This window comes from Hylobates moloch, unplaced genomic scaffold, assembly GCF_009828535.3.
Source record: "Hylobates moloch isolate HMO894 unplaced genomic scaffold, HMol_V3 SCAFFOLD_10, whole genome shotgun sequence".
Classification (NCBI taxonomy): Eukaryota; Metazoa; Chordata; class Mammalia; order Primates; family Hylobatidae; genus Hylobates; species Hylobates moloch.
The window spans coordinates 19,910,004-19,930,783 of NW_026652285.1; the positions used below are offsets into that span (position 1 = coordinate 19,910,004).

At 57.1% G+C, this 20,780-nt stretch overlaps 1 protein-coding gene across 1 annotated transcript; it reads right to left on the reverse strand.

Annotated features, from left to right (window-relative positions):
- Nucleotides 1-345: 345 nt before the first annotated feature.
- NGFR (nerve growth factor receptor) lies at nt 346-20,011 on the reverse strand. Its single transcript, XM_032163306.2, has 6 exons — nt 19,821-20,011; nt 13,134-13,275; nt 8,692-9,051; nt 4,668-4,920; nt 3,279-3,439; nt 346-2,626 (listed from the first exon to the last, which is right to left on the reverse strand). The coding sequence occupies exons 1-6, from the start codon at nt 19,884-19,886 to the stop codon at nt 2,325-2,327; spliced, it is 1,284 nt and encodes a 427-aa protein (XP_032019197.1). The 5' UTR covers nt 19,887-20,011; the 3' UTR covers nt 346-2,324.
- Between the last annotated feature and the right edge of the window lie 769 nt (nt 20,012-20,780).

Sequence of the window (20,780 nt, forward strand, 5' to 3'; positions counted from 1 at the left end):
GCTGGGAGCTGTGGGGTTGTGACCTGGCCCTCCTGGCAAGCCTCTGACTTGCCTGTGGTCAGTTTCACTTCTGACATCTGGTCAAGTTCACAGCTGGCCAGCTTCCTGCGTGGCCATTTTCACTTTCCCTCTCCAAGATCTGGGAGCAAGGGCCTTTCTCCTTCCCCACCCCACCCCATAGTGACACATGGGAACTTACTGGATTTCTGTTAAAACTTCCCCTTTTGGTGTGGGGGGAAAGAGGGCAGGAATTGACTGAATTGGAAATTATACCTGGGTCCCTGCCACTCACCCAATCCCAAACAATTCAAACCATGTGTATTTCCAGAAAATCTCTTTGTACTATTTTTCTTTCTTTGCTATTTAATGTTCATCACTTACGTTTTATGTGTAAGTTTCAGGAGGGCCCAAGAAATGATTACACAGGAGGCAAGGAGGGGAGGTGACAGGAGGGTTGCTGGGGGTCTGGAGCTCATGGCCCCCAGCTGGGGGGCCAAAAGGGTTCCATCTCAGCCCAAGGGGAGTAAAAAGGGGCCCCAGAACCAAACACATGCTAAAACATACTTGCAAGCCCCCAAACCCCTCCTCACCTGCTGGGGAGGAAAATAAATACACTCAGACTCTGTCCCACTCCCCAGGTGCCCAGGTGAGGGGCCAGCAGGTGAGTTTCCTCCCCTCATCACAGGTTGAGGTCAAAGAATTGCCATTTACTACAATGCTCCTAGTCCCTTCCACAGGGCTGGGGGAACCCTGGGCTGGGGAGCGGTGGCTGTCAGCGCACAGCCTGCCTGGGGCTTGTCATGCTAAATAGATGGGAGCCACACTCATTCCAACTTCAGGCAAAACAGAACAGGCCAGGGAGGGGGTGGAAAGTCCACTGAGGCCTCATGGCCCCCTTCTGGCCAAGCTCAGGAAAAAACAGTCCTTTGCAGGGTTGTCTAGAGCTGGGAGAAATCCCCACGGGTCACAGTTCCTTCTTGCCGCATTCCCACACTGGCCCGCTTTTCTTCATCGCAGCCTTCTGGGCCCAGCCAACCCCGTGCTTGCAGGGAAGGGGAGGATGGGGGAGCATTCCTCCACGTGTAAGCCCTTGAAGACAGACGCCAGCTCCAGCCTCGGCAGTCCTTGGCCCGCCAAACCCGGGGGCGAGTGAAGACGGCCGAGCAGACCTCAATTCCCTCCGATACTTCTCTGGCAGCTGCCCCGGGCGGGATCCGGTCTCAGCCCAAGAGAAAGAACTCATGGAGAAAAGTGAGATTTCTCCTCCTGTGTGTGTGTGTGTGCGTCTGTGTGTTGCAAGGTGAGGGGTCCTTGGTCCCTGACTCCTAGGCCGATTCTAGGGGCCAGTGTTAGCTCCGGGTCCATGCCGGATGAAGGGCAGCAGACTGGAGCCATGCCACTGATGTCACACGGGCATGCCTGATAGGGACAGGCAGAGGGAGGCAGCACCCTTTCCACAAACCCCAAACCTGACTCCATCATGGACCAGGCCTGGGCAAGCATCCCATCTCCATGGGTGGGCAGGCAGTGGGGAAGGGGTGGGGGTCTGAAGACAGTGTGGAAGGCAAAGCTGACTTGGCTTCCAGCCATTTCCCAGAAGGTCACCTGCCACCCTCCCCTTGCCCTCAGGCAAACCTGAGGCGCCTCATTTAGAGAAGGCGGTGCCAGCCTGCACTTGGCCTCCCCGTTGCTGTCTGGCTTTGGGCGAGTCACGGCCTCTCTCCGGGCCTCACTGACCTATATGCAAAATGAGGGGGGTGGGATGAGCTTCGAAACCCCCTCCCAGCTCTGACAGGCCTCTAGTCCTCTTCATCTTAGGCTGGGGTGGGGGGCGAGAGGGGCCAAGGGAGGGTTGAGGCCACTGGGATGCTACCCTTGTTCCCCAAGTTCACAGTGTAGAGTCCATGGCTCTGGTTCCTCCATTCCTCCCTCTGAGTCTCTGGGGCCTTGTCACTTCCCGATAGTACCATCCCTGGTGTCGGCCCCCCAGATATGACACCTGCTGTGGTGGGAGGGGCTGGCCCACCTAGCAGTGTGGGAGAAGGGGGCAGGCTGCCTGAGACGGTGACGGGGCAGGGGCAGGGTGGGGGAGGCAGCAGGGGCATTTCTCTCTCTGGACAGGAAGTGTAGTCAGAAGTGAAGGGGCCACACGGGCTGCACCGACAGGGCTGTGGTTTTGGGGCCTGGACTCTGAGGTCCTGCCCAGAGGAGCTCAGTTCTGCCAGGTGGGCCCCCCACAAAGGGTGGGGGTGCGGGCTCCACAGGGGTTGGCTGGAGCATTGGTTGTCGGAATGTGGGGCGGGGCGGGGGCTCCCCGGTTGGCCTCACACCGGGGATGTGGCAGTGGACTCACTGCACAGACTCTCCACGAGGTCGGCTCGCTGGATGCGGCGCAGGGCGGCCAGGAGGGCGTCCAGTGTGGCGCTGTCCTGGGTGGCCCAGCTCGCAAGCAGGGCGCGAACGGGGCAGGCCTCATGGGTAAAGGAGTCTATGTGCTCGGGCTGGTAGCCCAGCTCGCCCGCCAGGTGCCGCCAGGTGTCCCCCGCAGAGCCGTTGAGAAGCTTCTCCACCTCCTCCCGCTTGGCTGGGGGCAGGCTGCTGTAGAGGCCTCCGTCACCCTTGAGGGCTGCAGAGAACCCAGAGGAGAGTCAGGTCCTACCCCTGCACTCCTTTCCCCAACAGTGGGCACTGGGGTGAGACCCAAGAAGGACCGAGGCAGTGCTCCTCCCCATCTGGAGGCCTGGGGCCAAGACAAGGTCCAGGGTGGGGCACCAGGAAGTGAAGGCACCTGGCGGGACTCGTTGTCCCTTCCTCCTGTCACTCCAGCCCAATCCCTACCCCCATCCCTCCTCTCTTCCCCCCCAGCAATTAATCATGGCAGAAGAGGAGACAGGGCTTCTCAGTTCCAGACAACTACAGCAAGTGTCCCGGAGCTGGGCTATGGGCCACTAATTAGGGTACACACTTAACTACTTGTTCCCCAGAAATCCAGGGCAGGAGGCTAATTGCAGCTACTTTGGGCAGTAATTAGCCCCCAGGGGGGACAATTAGCTTGATGAGTCTGGATGCTCCAACTTGTAAAAGCCTCCATTTCCCAAGTCCTTCCTCCAGAGAGGACCTCTCCCTCCCATTCCCCCCGGCCAGCCTCTCCATCCATCTACGAGGCACCGCTGAGCCAGCCCTGCCTCCCCCCACAGTCCTTCTTTGAGTCTAATCTTAATCGCTTTTGTTTCCTCAGCCTCAGCTCCACCTCAGCTCCCCAGTGGGCCCCTGCTCACCCTGGCCCGAGGCTGTCTGCGTGTGGGGCTGCTGGTCATGCAGGCTCTGGCTGTCCACGGAGATGCCACTGTCGCTATGGAGTTTTTCTCCCTCTGGTGGGGGCGTCTGGTTCACTGGCCGGCTGTTGGCTCCTTGCTTGTTCTGCTTGCAGCTGTTCCACCTGGAGCCAGAGGACAGGCCAGGTCTCAGGGGACAAGGGGCCGTAGTGGCCCATGCAGCTGAGGTGTCTGTGCTCTGCCATGCGAGGGCCAGGGGCATGGTGGGTGCCAACTATAACCGCCACCCCAGCATCTAAGGCTCCTCTTTGCACATCTGCCCCCCACCTACCCTGAAAGCTCCATGAGGGCAGAGGCGCCCTCTGTAAGTGTTCAGTAAATGTTCCCGGAATGAGCAGTGCAGCAAAAGTGACTGCTCGGGAACTCCTTCTCCCAATCTACCCTTCTAAAATACTCCCACATGTGGGCAGTGATATATACAAGGATTTCCTTTGCAATTATAAGCAATAACAAAAAACTGGGAAAAAAACAAATGTCCATCAATAGGGGACTAGCTAAATAAATTACCATCCATCTATACTATTGAATGAGTGGTTACAAATGATCAGCTAATCTACATTCCTCAGGAAAGGTCTCCTGAGGGAGATTGAGTGAAAAAAGTAAGCTATAGAATATGTACAATGTGATCTCACTGATGCCTAAAAAGCCCTCCATGTTTACATGTAATTATAAAAGGTTTATGTACATGTTTATAAAAAAGACACACAGAAAATAGTTGGGAAGGAGCCATTTCAAACAGATTCCAATAAGGAGAGGAGTAGGATTTGGGGAGATAAAAGGAGGCTTTCACTTTTTGCTTTGAAAGACATTGGTCTTGTTTGCATTTTCCTAAACACGCACGTGTTACTTTGATGATTTTTTTTTTTTTTTTTTTTTTTTTAGAAAGAATGGAAAATGCATTTAAAGCTTTAAAATGCCTTCTGGGAGTTCACGCACATCCTGGATTCCTGGATGTGGGTGCCACAGCATTCCCAGTGTGACAAGGGAAGGGGAAGAGACATATGCACATGCAGGTGACTGTGGGGTGAAGGAGGTTGGGGGATGAGGACACAAGCAGTTGGGGGTGGGGAGTCAGGGAGTGGTGCGGCATGGGAGTGGGAGGGGCTGGAGCCAGGACAGGGCAGGAGAGGACAGGACAGGACAGGTGGATCCTCTCCCCTCACCTCCTGCTGACCTGCTGCACCCTGGAGTGGGGCGGCGGATGATGGGTGAGGATGACCTTGGTTTGGGGTTGAGTTAAAAGGGTGTGTATGTTTTCAGGTCAAGGTCACAGCAAAGTCTTCCTTGAAGGTAAACATCTCCCCTCTCTGTCGCCACCATGCCCTCTCTTACCTCTTGAAGGCTATATAGGCCACAAGGCCCACAACCACAGCAGCCAGGATGGAGCAATATACAGGGATGAGGTTGTCAGTGGTGCCTCGGGTCACCACGGGCTGGGAGCTGCCCATCACTGTGGTCACCACATCTGCCACCGTGCTGGCTATGAGGTCTTGTTCTGGAGGTGCCTCAGGCTCCTGGGTGCTGGGGGCTGTGCTGTCCGAGCCCTCTGGGGGTGTGGACCGTGTAATCCAACGGCCAGGGATCTCTGGGAGAAAAGGCCACAGGAATGAGGACCCACTTCCCCCACCCCTCCCTTTTAGCTCTAACCCACTGCAGTGTTCTTCCTGTGTCCCCACCCTGGCTCCAGGTGCTCTTGTGCCTAGATGTTATGCACAGCGTGGGGGCTGGGATTGCGTGCATGACGTCATGACACTAAAGAGCAAGGCCTGCGGGCCCACCGAGCTGCATCTCCTTCAGCTTCGCCACTGACTTGCTGGGTGACTCTGGGCCAGCCCCCTTTTCTCTCAGAACCTCGATTTCCTTATCTATCTAATGGGGCTATTAAGAGAGACAGTCTCTAAGCTCCCTTCCATCTGGGGCTATGGTCCTGGAATTCTATTCCACCTCCCTGAGTACCTAGAGAGGACCACCTGGGAGCAAACACACAAAGAAGCCTGACCACAGGGAGGCCTTGAGCTGGAATCACTCCGGGAAATGTCTCTCTGGCCCCAGCTTGTCCTAGATGACCCCAGTCACCCCTGTCCTAAGGAAAGAAGAGTGTACACGGGTCTGGTCAGAGAGGTGCTTCCCCCACACCACCTCCCTGAGAGCACTCCCCAACTTTTTGACCTCATGTCTTAGGCTCTAGGCTTGGGTGGAGAGGAGGGGTGCGGGGGCAGCTGGATTGCCTCCCTCCAGCCAGCCCTTGGACAGTGGCCAGACTCTGTTTCCTGTCTTGCCTGGCTCCCACCTAGCCTGATCCTGCCACCCAGAGATGACAGCATCAGGTAGCCCCAACCCTTCTTGGTCAGGAAGCAGAGAGCCAGTGGAGAGGGGGCCCATGAGGCAGGTCCAGCTCAATGCCTCAGCCGGTGGGGGGAGACTGTGACTTGCCACCCACCTAGACCCTCTCATGCTAGCTGGGCATTGCCAGCCTCCCTGGCAGGGGACCCAGCCCTTCCTGGCACCAGTGGGTGGGATTTTCCATTCTGCCACACAGTCAGGGGCAGTGCTAGGGGTTGTGGGCTCTGGACGGCCTGGGGATGCTTGTCTGGGCGAAGTTGTCTACCCCATCCCACCTCGCTTTCCACACCTGGGCAGGGAGGGAAAGCAGGCAGGACATGCCAATGGGGTGAAGGGGAGGGTACCTTGCTCCCAGCTCTGCCCACCCAGCCCCCACTTTGCCCACCCAAGCAGGAGTGGAAGCTGCCACCCGTCTTCTGGCCTCTTCCACTCAAGATGAAAATGCTTCAAAGGCCCGTTTTCAGCACCTTCTGAGGGGCAAAGCCCCCAGATGTGAATCTAGAATCCATCTGGCTGCCAGCGGTGAGGGGCTGCCATCTGTCACCCATCCCACCCTTCCCCGTCTCAGTCCTGGGAGGGGCCAGAGGGAGTGAAGACAGAGCCCTGTCTTCTGGCAGCGCCAGGTGGAGCACTGGACTGGGGAGGGTCTTCTCTTGCTCTGCCAGGGGACTAGGATGGCTGGGGGGCAGCCCAAGTCCAGAGGCTGGAGACACAGCTCAGCTCAGACTGACCCCAAGCCAGAGGGTGAAGGAGTGTGCATGTCCGGGTGCCCATGAATGAGACCGTCACCAAGATCAGAGCACGGTAGGGGAGGGATAGGAGGGTAGCAAGGCATGGCCAGACCGGAGGCGGCACTGACTCTCGGGGAGCTGCCCTCATCTCTCCAACCCCCTCTGAGGGGGGCGGGGGGATGAGATCCAGACGTGTCCATGTCCACTAGCATTCCAACCTACTAAGCCCTTGGCAGGTCCTGACAGCCATTTCCAGGCTGGATGGAGGGACCAGGTTACCCCTATTCAAACTGAATTTCACTGGGGCAGTGGGGAGCCCTTCTGCCCTGAGGGTGGGTGAGTCACCATGTTGACACCTGAAACGTAAGTAAATGCCGGGGAAAGTATGGTACGCTGGAGGGGAGGGGGCAACCAATCCAAGAATCAAATTCCATTCCCTGAAATGGTCTCTTGTCCCAGAGCTGACATTTAACCCTTCAGAGCCTGAAGCTGAAAGGGGAACAGGGTTCGGGATGAACACTCCCTCAGGAGCACCCTCCTCCTTCGGGGTGGCTGGGAAAGTGGGCTGGTATCTGAGAGGAATCTGTGAATGCCCCAAAAGACAAAGCCTGTTCCTCCCGCAGCCACCACCTTTCTTTGCTCTAGCAGTGCCCCTAAGTCCCCCGGCCCCGCCCCCAGCTGGCTGGTCTGGACTTGCCTACAGAAATGAGCTGCCCGCTTGCCTGATGCCTGGCTGCTGAAACCCTCCCTGCGCTCTGCCTGGCGCCTGATGCCACTTGCCTGTCTGTCCTGGCCCAGGGCAATTGCCACCAGAACCACCACATCCTACTCCTCATTCCTTCTCCAAGGCAGGAAGCTTTGAGCTCAACCTGGCCTTAGCCCAGCATAACAGCCCTCCCCATCCTGAGCTCCTAAAGCCAGAGATGGCAGGACTTGGAAGGCAGGTGTGGGTTGTTGGAGCCCCTATCAGACTGGAGGGTCCCCAGGGGCAGGAGATCTGGGTGCTGACTGAGGCAGAAGCTCTGCTGCCTCCATCAGAATGGGGGATCTCTAAAGTGAGAGCTCTCTCTCCTTCAGCTGGGGACTAAGTGCTGGGACCATGTCTGTCTCATTAGACTGGGCGAAGGCTATCTCTCCCATCAAACTGGGGGCTCACCGAAGGAGGTGCTGTATTGCCTGCTCAGGGTAAAGGCAACCTGAGGATGCAGGTTAGGTCTCAAAAGGGAAATAGCTCAACGTGTGCATGGCCACAGGATGATGGACAGGATATAAAGGCACTGCCAGCCTCTCCCGAAGTGGAAAAGCCCACCCTTCTCCCCTGAGACGGACGTCACCAACCAGAGACCAAAACAGCTCTGCCCTGGCTCCCATGGGGCTTCCTTCTCCCATCCCAAGAACCACCCCATCTTCTTGGGGCCTGTGCCTGGCTAAGGTGGGCACACCCAGCTCCCATCCATCCCTGGAGCTGATAGCCACGAGCATGCACTGCCTTGTCCCCGGGCTTTTGAGCCCCAGGTCTGCCCCTCCCCTCCTTGTTCTTCCACAGAGCCCCTCCTTAGTGTTCCCTGCATGCCCCTCATCCTTCACTCAACTGCAGAACACAGTTGACCCCTCCCCTGGACAGGGCAAGCTGAAGCGGGCCAGCCCCACTGTGTTCCCTAACCCGCAACAACCCTGGCAACCATATGACCAGTGAGGAAACTGAGGCCCAGAGACAGGAGTGGACTCCCTAACGTCAGATGAGGACAGGGTGGGTTCCATTTCAGGTCCCAAAGCCAAAACCCACCATGGACCTAGACCAGGGCTCAGAGTCAAAGGGTCCCAGCTCCTGAGGGTCCTCAAGCTGCTCTTCCAGTGCAGAAAGCCTGCCTCATGGATCAGACCCCTCCCGTTCTGTGCCCTGGGGGTGGTGGCCACCTTCCAGCTGCTTGCTGTTCATCTAATCACTAGCGGGAAGCGAAGCCACAGATAAATGAGTCCCGGAGGATGAGTTACAATGTAGTACCCGCGGCCTGGGACGCTGAGAACGCCCACTTTCCAAACAGCCCAAAGAAGGAAACAGAGAGAGGGTTTCTTTGGTGAGACAGGATCGGGAACGACCTCCTCCCTTAGGTTACCAGGAAAGGCCTGAAGCTCAGGGAAGGTGCACGCTGCCTCAAGGTCACGAAGCTGCACCAGCAGGCCAGGCAGGGTCCTTGTCGACCTCCAGAGGGCGCCCTTCCTTATGCCCCCAGCCCACCCCCTCACCCCCTACTCCCCCCGCGCCCCCGAATCGCGCTCACCCTCGCACTCGGCGTCGGCCCAGCGCGTGCACTCGCGGAGCTGGCGCTCGGTGTCCTCGCATACGGTGCAGGGCAGGCACGGGTCCACGTGGTTGGCCTCGTCGGAATACGTGCCGTCGGGGCACTCCTCGCACACGGTGTTCTGCTTGTCCTGGCACGAGAACACGAGGCCCGAGCCCGCCTCGCACACGCGACACGCCTCGCAGCGCCCAGTCGTCTCGTCCTGGTAGTAGCCGTAGGCGCAGCGGCACACGGCGTCGTCGGCCTCCACGCACGGCGCCGACATGCTCTGAAGCCCCACGCACTCGGTGCAAGGCTTGCACGGCTCGGTTGCGCTCACCACGTCGGAGAACGTCACGCCTGAGCGCAACGGACACCAGATTTAGTCGTCTGCTCTTTGGGCACCCGGGACGCAGGAGCTGGAGTCTCTCCCTCCCCCATTGCCCGCCAGGACGCTGACTTCCTCCTTCAGCCTTCTCATCGGCTCCCACCCTCTTTCAAGGGACCCTGACCCCTAGCCTGTGAAAGTTGGTGGCAGCCAACTGGGAAAGGGGGAGGAGGCCCGGAGCCGCATCCTCCAGGCTCCAGAAGCACTGGCCGGCCGGGAGGCTTTCCGGCATAACCCAGCTGGTGCCGGTAAGTTTCTTGGCAAATTCTCTTTGAGAGTTCCCAGGCCTGTACTATGTTCCCAGCATGATTAAGGAATAAACTGAACATGGTTCCCACCCAGCCCTCCCCGTGGGCCAGAGCTGGGCTGCTAACCCAGTCCAGGCAAGGTAGGCCTTCCCCTAGGGAGCCTCCTGCCTCATCTGCCTTCAGTTCCTCTCCACACAGGTGTGGGCTCAGATGCAGCCTGAATGGGAGTGACCGGGGTTAGACAGCAGAATTTCCTACCCATGGCGCTACCCCCACGCTGCTGAAGGGCTTGGATCCTGAGGGTGGGGACGGACCTGCAGGCAAGAGGGCTCAGGTGAGGCAGGAGCCACTGAAGCTAGAGAGCTGGCTCTTAGCCCACACTCACTCTCTCAGATGGATATTGTTGAGCAATACACAAGCTGCACAACTGTATATGATCACCCTTGTGAGATCTGCACATGCGTCCTCTGCCCTTTCAGCAAGCACGCAAGGGAGATGTCCAAGCTCATTCTTCACTCATGTTTTCTTAATTAGTGGATGTGCACTCCAGAATAAGGAGGAGGCCGGGCATGCCAGGGTCCTTGCCTCCTTGTACAGGGAGGGGAAGGAGCAGGGCCAGATCTTCTTCACCCCTTCCAGCCTTGGGTGGAGAACTCTGTGCCACCCTGGATCTGGCAGGATCTATCATTGCTCCAAGGACAGGAAGAGCATAGATTTAGGAACCTGAGAACCAGGGAAGGATAGATTGTTCAGAATGTGGAAGCAGAGGCAGAAAGGCTAAAGCGCCATTGGGGGGAAACTGAGGCCTGTTGGGGGGGGTCTCAACATTATTCAAGGGCATCAGAGACAAGATGGAGCAAGGGGTCACTGGCTTGGGGGGTGTGGTGGGGGGATGGGGGGGGCAAAGAAGGAAAAGCCAGAGAGAAGTGAAAGGGGCAGAACTGGGGACAAAGGCTGGGCGTGGTGGCTCACTCCTGTAATCCCAGCACTTTGGGACGCCAAGGCGAGCAGATCACTTGAGGCCAGGAGTTCAAGACCAGCCTGGCCAACATGGCAAAACCCCATCTCTACAAAAAATACAAAAATTAGCTGAGTATATTGGTGCACATCTGTAATCCCAGCTACTCGGGAAGCTGAGGTGGGAGGATTGCTTGAGCATGGGAGGCAGAGGTTACAGTGAGCCAAGATTGCACCAGTGCACTCCAGCCTGGGTGACAGAGTGAGACGCTGTCAAAAAAAAAAAAAAAAAAAGAAGAAGAAGAAAAGAAAAAGGGTAGAGGAGAGAAGAAAAGACCCAGGAAGAAAGGCCTGGAGGGAGACTTCAGTTTCAAGTCAATTCTGACAGAGGAACCCTGTGTCCCTTTTCCTAGGAGCAGGCAGATCTGGATTCAAAATCCACTTCCATAGCTTATTAGCTGTGTGACTTTGGGTGTTTTACTTAACCTCTCTGAGCTTTTTCTTTCTCTGTAAAAATAAGGAGCAATATCTGCAGTCACAGGGTTGTAGTGAGGAATAAATGAAATTCAGCCATAAAGCCTTGGCACGTAGTTGGGATCCTATAAAGACTGGGCCCCATGGGGGTGGACAGCGATGAGGACAGTGAACTTTGGTGGTAGGCATATGGTCAGACAGCAGAAAGAACGTCCAAACACAAACAGCCAAGGCAGGATGTCTGAGCTATACAAACAAGAGGGTCCTGGCTGGCTGGCATGTGACAGAGGGTGAGTCTAGTCACACAGGAGGGGAAGAGGAGAAGCCTGCTCATGGCAAAACACAGAAAATTAGCAGAAAACTCCTGGGAGAGGGTTTTAGGTGGTGTGAAAAATGTGGTCTTTTTTGGCAGAGAATGAAGGCAGGGACTTAATAGGTTTCCTTGTGGAAACGTTTTAAGGATAGAGGGAAAGTCCGCTGGGGTCTCCATCCCATAAAGTGGGCTTGTAAAGGCAGCCTGTTAAAGCAGCTGGAGGTGGAGGAGGGGGAGACAGGGAAGGAGGGGAAAATGGAGGGGAGGGAGGAAGTGGAAGGGAGGATTCTCAAAGCCACCTCTCTGCCTGCCTCCCTTCCCTTCCAGAGATTCTGGAACTTCCCTCTCCTGGTGTCCTCCACCCCACCTCCTGCTGAAGGTCCTTTGACCGAAGGGAAAGGGTTCCCATCATTTAGGTCCCGGGACGAGAGCCCTGGGCTGGAGTCTAGGAAGCGAGAGAGGCAGATTTGGAGGTTCTGGGATAGCTGATGGTTGGCCACCCCCGCCCTGGAATGGAAACCCTGTTAGGCCAGGGCCAGAGCAGGTGACCAGACAGCAAGATGGCAAAGGCATTGGAGGATGTCCCACCTCCACACATACGCCCAGGCATCTCTTGGCTGGGGAATGGGGTTACAGGATCCACAAGCACAGAGATGGGAAAACAGTGTGTCTGGGGAACACCAAGAGTTGGGGTTGCCTGAAGGACAGATAGACTCAGGGGGGACATCCAGAGGTAACACTAGGTCCGCAGGTGGGTTCAGAGGCCCCAGCTCTATCCCCTTATTCCCAGCCGGATTAAAGAATAATCTGAATGTGGTTCCCTCGAGCCCTCCAGGTGGACATCAAGTGCCAGGTGGAAGGCAGGGAGTCAGGAAAAGGGCAGGGAGCCCACGGCCCAAAGGCAGCAACTGAGGACTGGGGGCACCTATCAGGGACCGAGACTCCTGACTCAAAAGCATGAGGGGATTCAGACCCTGGACAAGACTGGGGCCAAGGGGCCCAGACCCACCAGCCCAGGAAGATGAGATTCTCTCCCCTCCTGAAAGAAATCCCAGCCAGGGTCGAGCACGGTAGCTCACGCCTCTAATCCCAACACTTTGGGAGGCTGAGGCAGGTGGATCACTTGAGGCCAGAAGTTTGAGACCAGCCTGGTCCACATGGTAAAACCCCACCTCTACTAAAAATACAAGAATTAGCCAGGCATGGTGGCATGCGCCTGTAGTCCCAGCTACTCAGGGGGCTGAGGCATGAGAATCACTTGAAACCAGGAGGTGGAGGTTGCAGTGAGTTGAGATCATGCCATTGCACTCCCAACCTGGGCAACAGAGCAAAACTCTGTCGAAAGAAAGATAGAGGGAGGGAGGGAGGGAGGAAGGAAGGAAGGAAGGACGGACGGAAGGAAGGAAGGAAGGAAGGAAGGAAGGAAGGAAGGAATCAATCTCAGGCAGGAATAGGCACAGCTCCCTGTCTCCCCTCCCCTCTGTCACCCCACAGTAAGGACGTCTTCATGGCGCTCTGACCCCCATCCCTGCTGCCTTGGGAAAACTCTGCTTCCTGGTCAAAGCTGAAGAAGAGCTGGCCTGTGGGGAGGAGCAGCCACATCCCCAGGATCCCCCAAGGTCAGCCTTCAGGGCAGCCAGGATTTGATCCTCCTCTCCCTTCCCCCAAACACACCGGGGATAAGTGGCAGCCATTGATTTTGCAGTGCAGATGATATTTTTAGCTGATCTTAGCATCAGCTACTCCTCCCTGCCCAGCCACACTCTTCTACCAGGCCTCTGCCTTCTCCAGAGCTGGGAATGGGCACCCCTTGGAGATCCCTTATAGGGTTCCCCTCCTCCCTCTGCACGCTTCCCTTCTCCATTCTCAGCTTCTCGCATCTGAGAGAAGCGCCTCCTACACTGGGTCAGACCCACTTCTGGTGACCTTACAGTGGTAGGCAGGGGACCCTGCCCACTTATAAGGCCTCTACTGGGCATGCTCCTCCCCAGCGACCCTCCCTTTCACCCCTCTCCTCCCCACCATTCTTCTCCCCTCCTCCTGCCCGCCACCCTCTACTCACTGTCCAGGCAGGGCTCACACACGGTCTGGTTGGCTCCACAAGGCTGGGCCACACCCTCGCCCAAGTTGCAGGCTTTGCAGCACTCGCCGCTGTGTGTGTACAGGCCTGTGGGGCATGCCTCCTTGGCACCTCCAAGGGACACCTGGATGGAGGGAGATCAGAGGGTCAGACTGGCAAGAGAAACCTTGACGGGGGGATTCTTCCGGGGAATCAAACACCCCCCTCCCACTGCCTTCTATTAGAACCACCTGGGCTGGGATGAGTTCACCAGGGAGGCATTAGAAACATCAAAGCTGACAGGGGAAAGGCAAGTGAGGGAGAGTGTGCCCGTGCAGGCTGCTGGGGGTGTGAGGTCAGAGCTTTAGCTGCTGACCTGCTGCAAAGTTCATCTTGGGGTTACAGCAACTCCTGGAATCCCAAGGATACACCACTTGGGGAAGGTGGCCTGAGGCCCAGCGGAGGGCCTACCAACAGGGATGTCATGAATGGTTGGACAGGTTGTAGCTTGCACAGGGCTCCCAGCCAACAGGACAAGTAGAGCTGAAACCTAGCCCAAACTCCATTCACTAAGCTTTGCACCTGCAGGGCTGCATCTACCCAGAGGAGGGCCTTTTTCTAACAAAGGCCAGCAGGGCCCTACTCCAGGTCCTTCATTCCACATATTAAATAATAAATGGAAGATGTCCATGCCCAAGAGTAGAAAGGAGAGGGCCAGCATCTTGGGTTTGAATCCTGACTCTGCAATGGGGGTCTTGCCTGCCCATTTTCCCTCTGAGTCTTCATTTCTCTACAGAGATGGCAACAGCCTGGTGCCAGGGCAAAAGACCAGCCATTTGGCAAAAGCCTGGCACCAAGATGGAGAGAAAAGGAGAACTGTTATCAATGATGGGACGGTGGCTGCTCTCACCACCCAGCAGCCCTGCCCTGCCACGGTTTGATTTCCAGCCACCAGTCCTCCCCTTCCCCATGTGGCCACTGGGAACAGCTCAGGAACCAAGGGAAAGGGGAGTCAGGTTCCTGCCACTGAAGCATCTTTGCTCATGGATGGAACAATTTAACACCAGATTCCCCAGGGGGAGGGGCTGGTGGAGGCTTGCTTTATATTTCTGTTCCTTTAAAAAAACTTAACGTCTAATAAAACTCCAAAGCCTGCTTTGCTGGCCCCAGACCATGCAGCCCTCATTTGATGCTGAGAAGTATGGGCTCTGGGGTCGTGGGACCAGAGGGAAGCTTTGCAAGCTTGTTTTGGGCAATCTGCTTCTTCCACATTGGCCAGATCATGGCCAAGACACTCCTTTCCCTCCAGCCTTTTAAAATATCCTGCGGTCTCATCAGGGTTTGGTGGGGAAGGAAACAGAGGAGTCAGGGGGATAGACAGGTTGGATCAACCCAGGAGGGAGCCTGTGGTCCCCATGAGACCAGCAGGACAGGCACAGGCAGCAGAGGAGGGGGAACCTTGGTGTTGCCGCACCTCCTCCCGGGCAGCAACACACTCAGTGCTGGGAACATCTGCAGACCAGGAGCCTCAGGGTCCCAGATGCAGGCTTTCCCTCAAGAGGCAAGATTCCAGAAGGGCCTGTTCTGATTTCTTTTCATCCTTTAGGGCTCTGCTTAAATGTCACTTCCTCGAGGAAGTGGTCCTGTTGCACCCACTGCTCGCAGATTAGGTGGGGCTGCCATGTTACACATCCAGCCTGTTCTCCGGTTCTCTCTGCTTTTGTCTGGCCTGAACTTTATAGACTCCCTCACTGGACTGTCAGCTCCCCGAGGGAGCTGGATTGCCCCAGGGCCTGATGTGGTATCTGGCATGCAGTAGGGACGCAATGCATACACTCGTGGAGTTGAAATACATGAAAATACTGTATGACCTCAATTAACCAGAACTCTGAGAGAGCGACTGTTGGTTAGCCGAGATTCCCGACTGCCAGGCTTTGCTGCTCTCATCATTTTTCCTTTTCACCGTGATGGCTGCACCCTTCCCTGTCTCTGGAGCAAACCTTCATGGCTTCCCATGACTCAGGGACTCTGTATTTACACCAGCGATTACTCTGGGCTGCAATGCAGGGAAACTCTTGTGTTCTTTTCCCAAATTACCACACTTTTGTCTTTTTGAGTTCTCCTGTCACCTTTTTTTTTTTTAAATATAGCTTTTCTGTTTCCTCCCTTCCTGTCAAGGTATCAGTTGTCACTTCTTGCTGCTACCAGAGTGTGACCTGAAGCAGCCCTTCCCCCACCACACTAATCTATTTAAGGTCTAATTGAATCTTCAGAAACTGCGGAACTCGCCTTGGTAGAAAGGCATGTGCCAGCTGGGCGTGGTAGCTTACGCCTGTAATCCCAGCACTTTGGGAGGCTGAGGTGGGGGAATTACGAGGTCAGGAGATCGAGACCATCTTGCCTAACATGGTGAAACCCTGTCTCTACTAAAAATACAAAAAATTAGCCAGGCGTGGTGGCGGGTGCCTGTAGTCTTAGCTACTCAGGAGGCTGAGCAGGAGAATCGCTTGAACCCTGGAGTCAGAGGTTGCAGTGAGTTGAGATCCTGCCACTGCACTCCAGCCTGGGTGGCAGAGTGACAGTCTGTCTCAAAAAATAAAATAAAAAAATAAAATAAAAATAATAAAAAATATAAAGGTATGTAAATAGGATCTGAACCAGGAGGAGGCAAGCCTCTGAGTACAATCTGTGAGCTCTCGCGCCACTCTGGATCCTGGCTCCACACTTGACCTGGGTCATAATTAGGTAATGATGACAGTACCTGCATCATAGGATTGCTGTAAGTATTACACAAGTAAGTAAGGTATTTACGTACTTTGGGACCCCTCTTTTCTGTCCTCCAGGGTCTACTTTGTGGCCATTGGCTGTGTTCCAGTTAGTTGGGCTCTGGATGGCTGAGGAGATCTGTCTACAGTGGTCTTGAGTGGGGTGGGGGCTTTGTGCAAATGCCCCTGCCAAGAAGCCTGTTCTCCCTGCTGCAGCCTGAGGTCCTCTCTCTTCTCTTGAAACTTGCATTTGGAGTAGGGGCCAGATAATTAGTAACCATGCATTTCCTGTCCTTGTTTTATGTTCCCTATGTTGTAAAATCCTAGATCTGCTTCTTAATAGTATGTTGCTTTGGATAAATTACTTAATCTCCCTAAACCTCAGTTTTTCTCACCTAAAACATTGGGTTGATAATGTCTATTGCCCAGGATTGCTGGGAGAATTAAGTGAAATAATTTATGCAAATATATCTGGTCTATAGTAGGAATTTAATAAATGTTAGTTATCAAAGAAGGATCTCATCTTAAGGAGACCCCAGGCAGGAGGGGAGAGTTTAGCCAAGTAGGGAGGGGTGACTAACATTCAGGCTAATTGCTCCAAAACCAGATCCAAAAGGATTAATTTATAGGAATGACAGATAAATTTCCCTGAAATGTATATGTGTTACACTTAGTCATTTCACATTTGACAGAATGATTTCATCTCATTTTTAAGAACGCTTGTAATCTTTTTGTTTTGGCCATTTCAAGCCTTACCAGGAACTAAGGTGGAAGGATCCTTAGATGAATTGACTTTTAACAATTTTCATTTTTTTTTAATTAGAGAAAAGAGAGAAATAGCAAAATAGTTGAAAGTATTTGAAACCATACGAATGTTTCAGTATAATCAGCCCTAGCCATACCAACAGCTTCAGCAAAGGGCTCAAGTGAATGGGGCCGTGGTCACCGCCATGGGATGGGAGAGGTTTTCAGACAACTGGAGGGCCTTTTGAGGTCGATGCAAACCCAGGGGAGGCACTGGCACATACCCCTCACTCCCTTTGGATAGGGCAGGAGTTGGGAGGAAAGGAGCTAATTACCCAAGATAATGTAGCATAGAGACTTGAGGGGGGCAGGGGCTCTGCGTGTGGAGAAGGGGCTCAGATCTAAATGTGTGGGGCCAAAGGCATAGGGCACGATTTAATCTCTCAGAGCCACGACTCTTCCATGATATGGAAGGTAGGGGGCGGGAGGGAGCCTGGCATATGTAGGAAAGAGAACATCCCAGGCCAAGCATCCTGGGTTCCAACAAAGACGCCACCACTGACTCACTGGGGGAGCCTGGTCTCGGGCCTGAAAGTCTGGAAGGCTCTATTTCCTCAGCTGCGAAGTGGGAATAACTAAATTCACCTTGCTAGGATCTTATAAGGATTAAATAATTCAAGAGAAACTACCAGGGAAGTGCAAGGCACGTAGTAGGAACTCAGCACATTCGATTATTCCCGCCTCTCCACGCAGTCCGCCAGGGAAGAAGCGAGGCGCTTGAGCCAGACTGGACTGGAACAGTGGGGTGGGGGCCCGTCCCCCCCGGAGCTGCCTCCCCATCCACCATCCACCCCAGCCCAGCCCGGCCGCTCACGCACGCCCATTTGCTGCCCTCGCTCCATCTCTATTAGGCGCATTAGCCAGCCCGGCAGCTCTGGTTACAAACGTCTGAATGACAAAGTGCCTCCATTACCGGAGCGGCCCGCCAGCCGACCCGCCGGGACGCGCTCTGGTTTCAGCCCTCTCTCACCGCGGCACTGGAAGAAACTCGGACCGCGCACAGCCATCCCAGACCGAGCAGCCGCGCGCCGAGGCGGAGGCGGGAGCCGCAGGGGCTGCAGACGGCAGGTTCCTGTCGGGGTACACCTTCCCAAGCGCCCAGGTCCTCCACGCCCAGCTCCCCTCCTTCCTTGGGTCTTCGCGCGGGGACCCTCGCTCCTGCCCAGACCCGGAGCCCAAGTCTCGCCCCTCTGGGATCCGGTCCCTCCTCCCCGCTCTCCTGGTCCACGCTCGCCCACCCGCGTCTGAGCAGCGTCTCTAACCAGCGGCGTTAGTCAGCAGACGTGCCCGCGGTAGCTCCCAAATCCCCGGACGCAGCCACAGGTCCTGACAGCTCCAGGGAACTGGGGCTGAGCTTTCGGGCTGGGGCCCGCACCCGGACAGGATCTCTGCCCACCTCACCCGCAGGCTCTACCGCGACGGGCTCTGGGGACAGTGTCAACCCCGCCCCTGCTGGGAAACGCAGCCGTGACCCCGAGCTGGGACAGCGGCTGCCCCCTGAAAAGGTGGGGGAGTACCGAGCCGGGAATCAGGTCGGGGGAGTCTAGCCACGACTCTGGCCCAACTTGCTGTGAGATCTTGGCCAAGTCGTTTAAACTCTCAGAGCCTCAGTCTCCGTATCTGTAAAGCCGGAATTTGGGGCGCAGTGCTCGGAAGAAAGATGCTGGCAGGGAGAGTGAAGACGCTTCCTCCGTTGCCAGACCTTCCAGGGCATTCGGTTCATGGCCATACAGCAGGCCACATCTGACAATCTCGTCGGACCACCCGGAGGACCCGCCGACCTTTGCCGAGTCGGTGGCTCGGGACACCGCGCGACGGAATCCGAGGCGTCCGGGCGCCCCCGTCTCGTTAGGTGCCCAGCGGCTTGCACCGAGAGCCAGGAGAGGCTCAGACCGGATCCCGACCCTTCGAGGCGCGGGAGCCCACGGAGCGCGGTGGGCGCGGCGCTCGGGTCGCGCAGCTAGGGGAGCCGCGCGCAGCCCCAGACTCGCAGGCAGCCGCGGACTGCACTTGCCTCGCCCCGCAGCGCCCCCTGCCTGCCGCCTCCCGCCTGCGCAGCCAGAGCTGTGCGCGGCCAGGACTGGTCCCCGCCTAGTGCGCCCGGGCGCTCTGCACCCCGAGACGTAGCCACCGCCAGCCTGGGTAGGGGCACACCCGCTCCATCCCTCGCGATCCGCCGCGCTGCTTCAAGCCGTGAGAACACGCGCGTCAGAGGAGCCCGCCGGCCGTGGGGGAACCCCGGGAGCGGGTTCGCCCCGGCGAAGTGGGCACTCCCCTCCCAGCCTTAGATCCGCAGCCCCAATTCCGGGACTGGGAGAGGCCGCGAGCAGGAGCGCGGGGACAGGCGCTGGAAATGTCCAAGCCTCTGCTCTCCTCGTCTCACTGTCCCTCAGCGGGCAGGCGGGACCCCGACCACTTTAGGGTCCGCGCCCCGCTCTGTCTGCTTTCCTTTTGCTTCCATCTCTCTGCCGCCCTCGCCGTCGCCCCTCTTCTGCCCTCCCTAACCCACTTCTGAACCTCTCTCCCGCTCCCCAACCTTTCCCTCCGACGCCCCTCCCCCCCATTGTCTGGCCGGTCCCCATTGTCCTTGCCAGGTCCCCTCTGCCTCCAGTCCCTCCGACCTCCTCCATTGTTCCATCCCGTCGTCCCGGGCTCCCCGCCCCAGCCCAGCTCGCCCCTCTCATCTCTAGTCCCCGTCCAGTTCCCCCTCCTTCTCTCCCCTTGGTTCTGTCCCACGACTCTCCAGAGGCCGAGATGCTGAGGGGAAAGTCCCTTCGGGATCCCGGCATTCGAGTGTCCTCTTCCGAAGAACCTGGGCATCCGAGAGCCCCATGCCCCCTCCTGAAAGACCCCTCCCAGCTCCCCCACCGCCCCCTGCGGTACCTGAGGACCGGTATCCGTGCTCCGGTCTTGCCCCCATCTCCACCCTGGAGAGTCGCCTCTGCGCTCCGGGAACCCTAGACCCTCCTTCGTGGTCCCGGCATCAGAGCTCCTTTCCCACCACCCACCCTCAGCATCTGGGACCCCAACGCTCTGTTCTGTTTCCTTGGTGGCGGCGCCCGGCTCTCCTCGGAGTTCTGATCCCGGGAAAGGGAGCGGGCCCCCTCCGGCTAACACTCACCCCCAGAAGCAGCAACAGCAGCAGGCGCGGCCCGTCCATGGCGCGGCCGGTGGCACCTGCCCCCATCGCCCGCCTCCCGCGGCAGCCCTCGGCTTCCAGCTCGGTCCGCTCCGCGGACGGATGGGGCTGCGCTGCGCTGCACTCCAGCGCCCCCCCCGCCCGCCGGAGCTGGCCGCGGCTCCGCTCGCTCTGGCTGCGGGCGGGAGAGGCTGGGTGAAGCCAGTGCTGCGGCCCCGCCTCCGCCCCGCCCAGCCCGCCCACCCACCCCCGGAACCGCGCCCGCCCGCCCCGCCGCCTCGGGGTGGGGAGCAGAGGCAAAGGGAGGGCGTGCGGTTTTCCGCACCCCGCTGCCGCTTCTCCCTGCCTTGTGCCTTAGAGCCTCTCACCCATCCCGCCCTGGTACCCAGTTCCTGGCCCGCGCTACTGCGCGTCCGTCACGGATGCTGTGGGCCCAGGGACCAGGGCGTCCCCACTGCGGTTCCTGTTCCTCTCCGGCTGCGGCCCGCCACAGGGTTCACTCTCTTACCCATCTTCCTCCGCCTCTGGCTTCACCTTTTCCCTGGAGCCTTGCTCCCTAACTGCCCCCTCTCAGTAAGAATGCCCGCTTGCCCTCCCTGCCCTTCATCTCAGTCCATCACCCCACCTCCATCCCTATCCCCACCCCTCCCCTTCCCAGTGAGGGAGATCCCTGGGCAGAGGCCTAGGGGGAGGGGAGGGGCGCAGGCGGCCTGACCTGGGCCATCGACATTCAAGGTGGAGTCCATTCCGACATCATTTGATTCTCAAATGAGGGGTTTGAAGGGGTCACAGGTGTGCACACAATGCACAGGAATACACACTCTCAAGCTCACCTGTATGTGTGATCGTGCACTTACGTGTGCCCACACCGTCCTCATGCACTCCTGCCGACCTGACTGTCCTACACATGCACCTTTCCAGGCATGCACACGGGCACATATG

Bases quoted from the DNA above. Each gene is read 5' to 3' on its own strand.
- NGFR (XM_032163306.2), bottom strand. From the start codon at position 19,886: ATGGGGGCAGGTGCCACCGGCCGCGCCATGGACGGGCCGCGCCTGCTG. The intron at 9,052-13,133 runs GTGAGTAGAGGG...CGTTGCGCTCAG, and splicing joins GTGTGAGCCCTGCCTGGACA to GCGTGACGTTCTCCGACGTG. The intron at 2,627-3,278 runs GTGAGCAGGGGC...GGTTCTCTGCAG, and splicing joins GCAGACAGCCTCGGGCCAGG to CCCTCAAGGGTGACGGAGGC.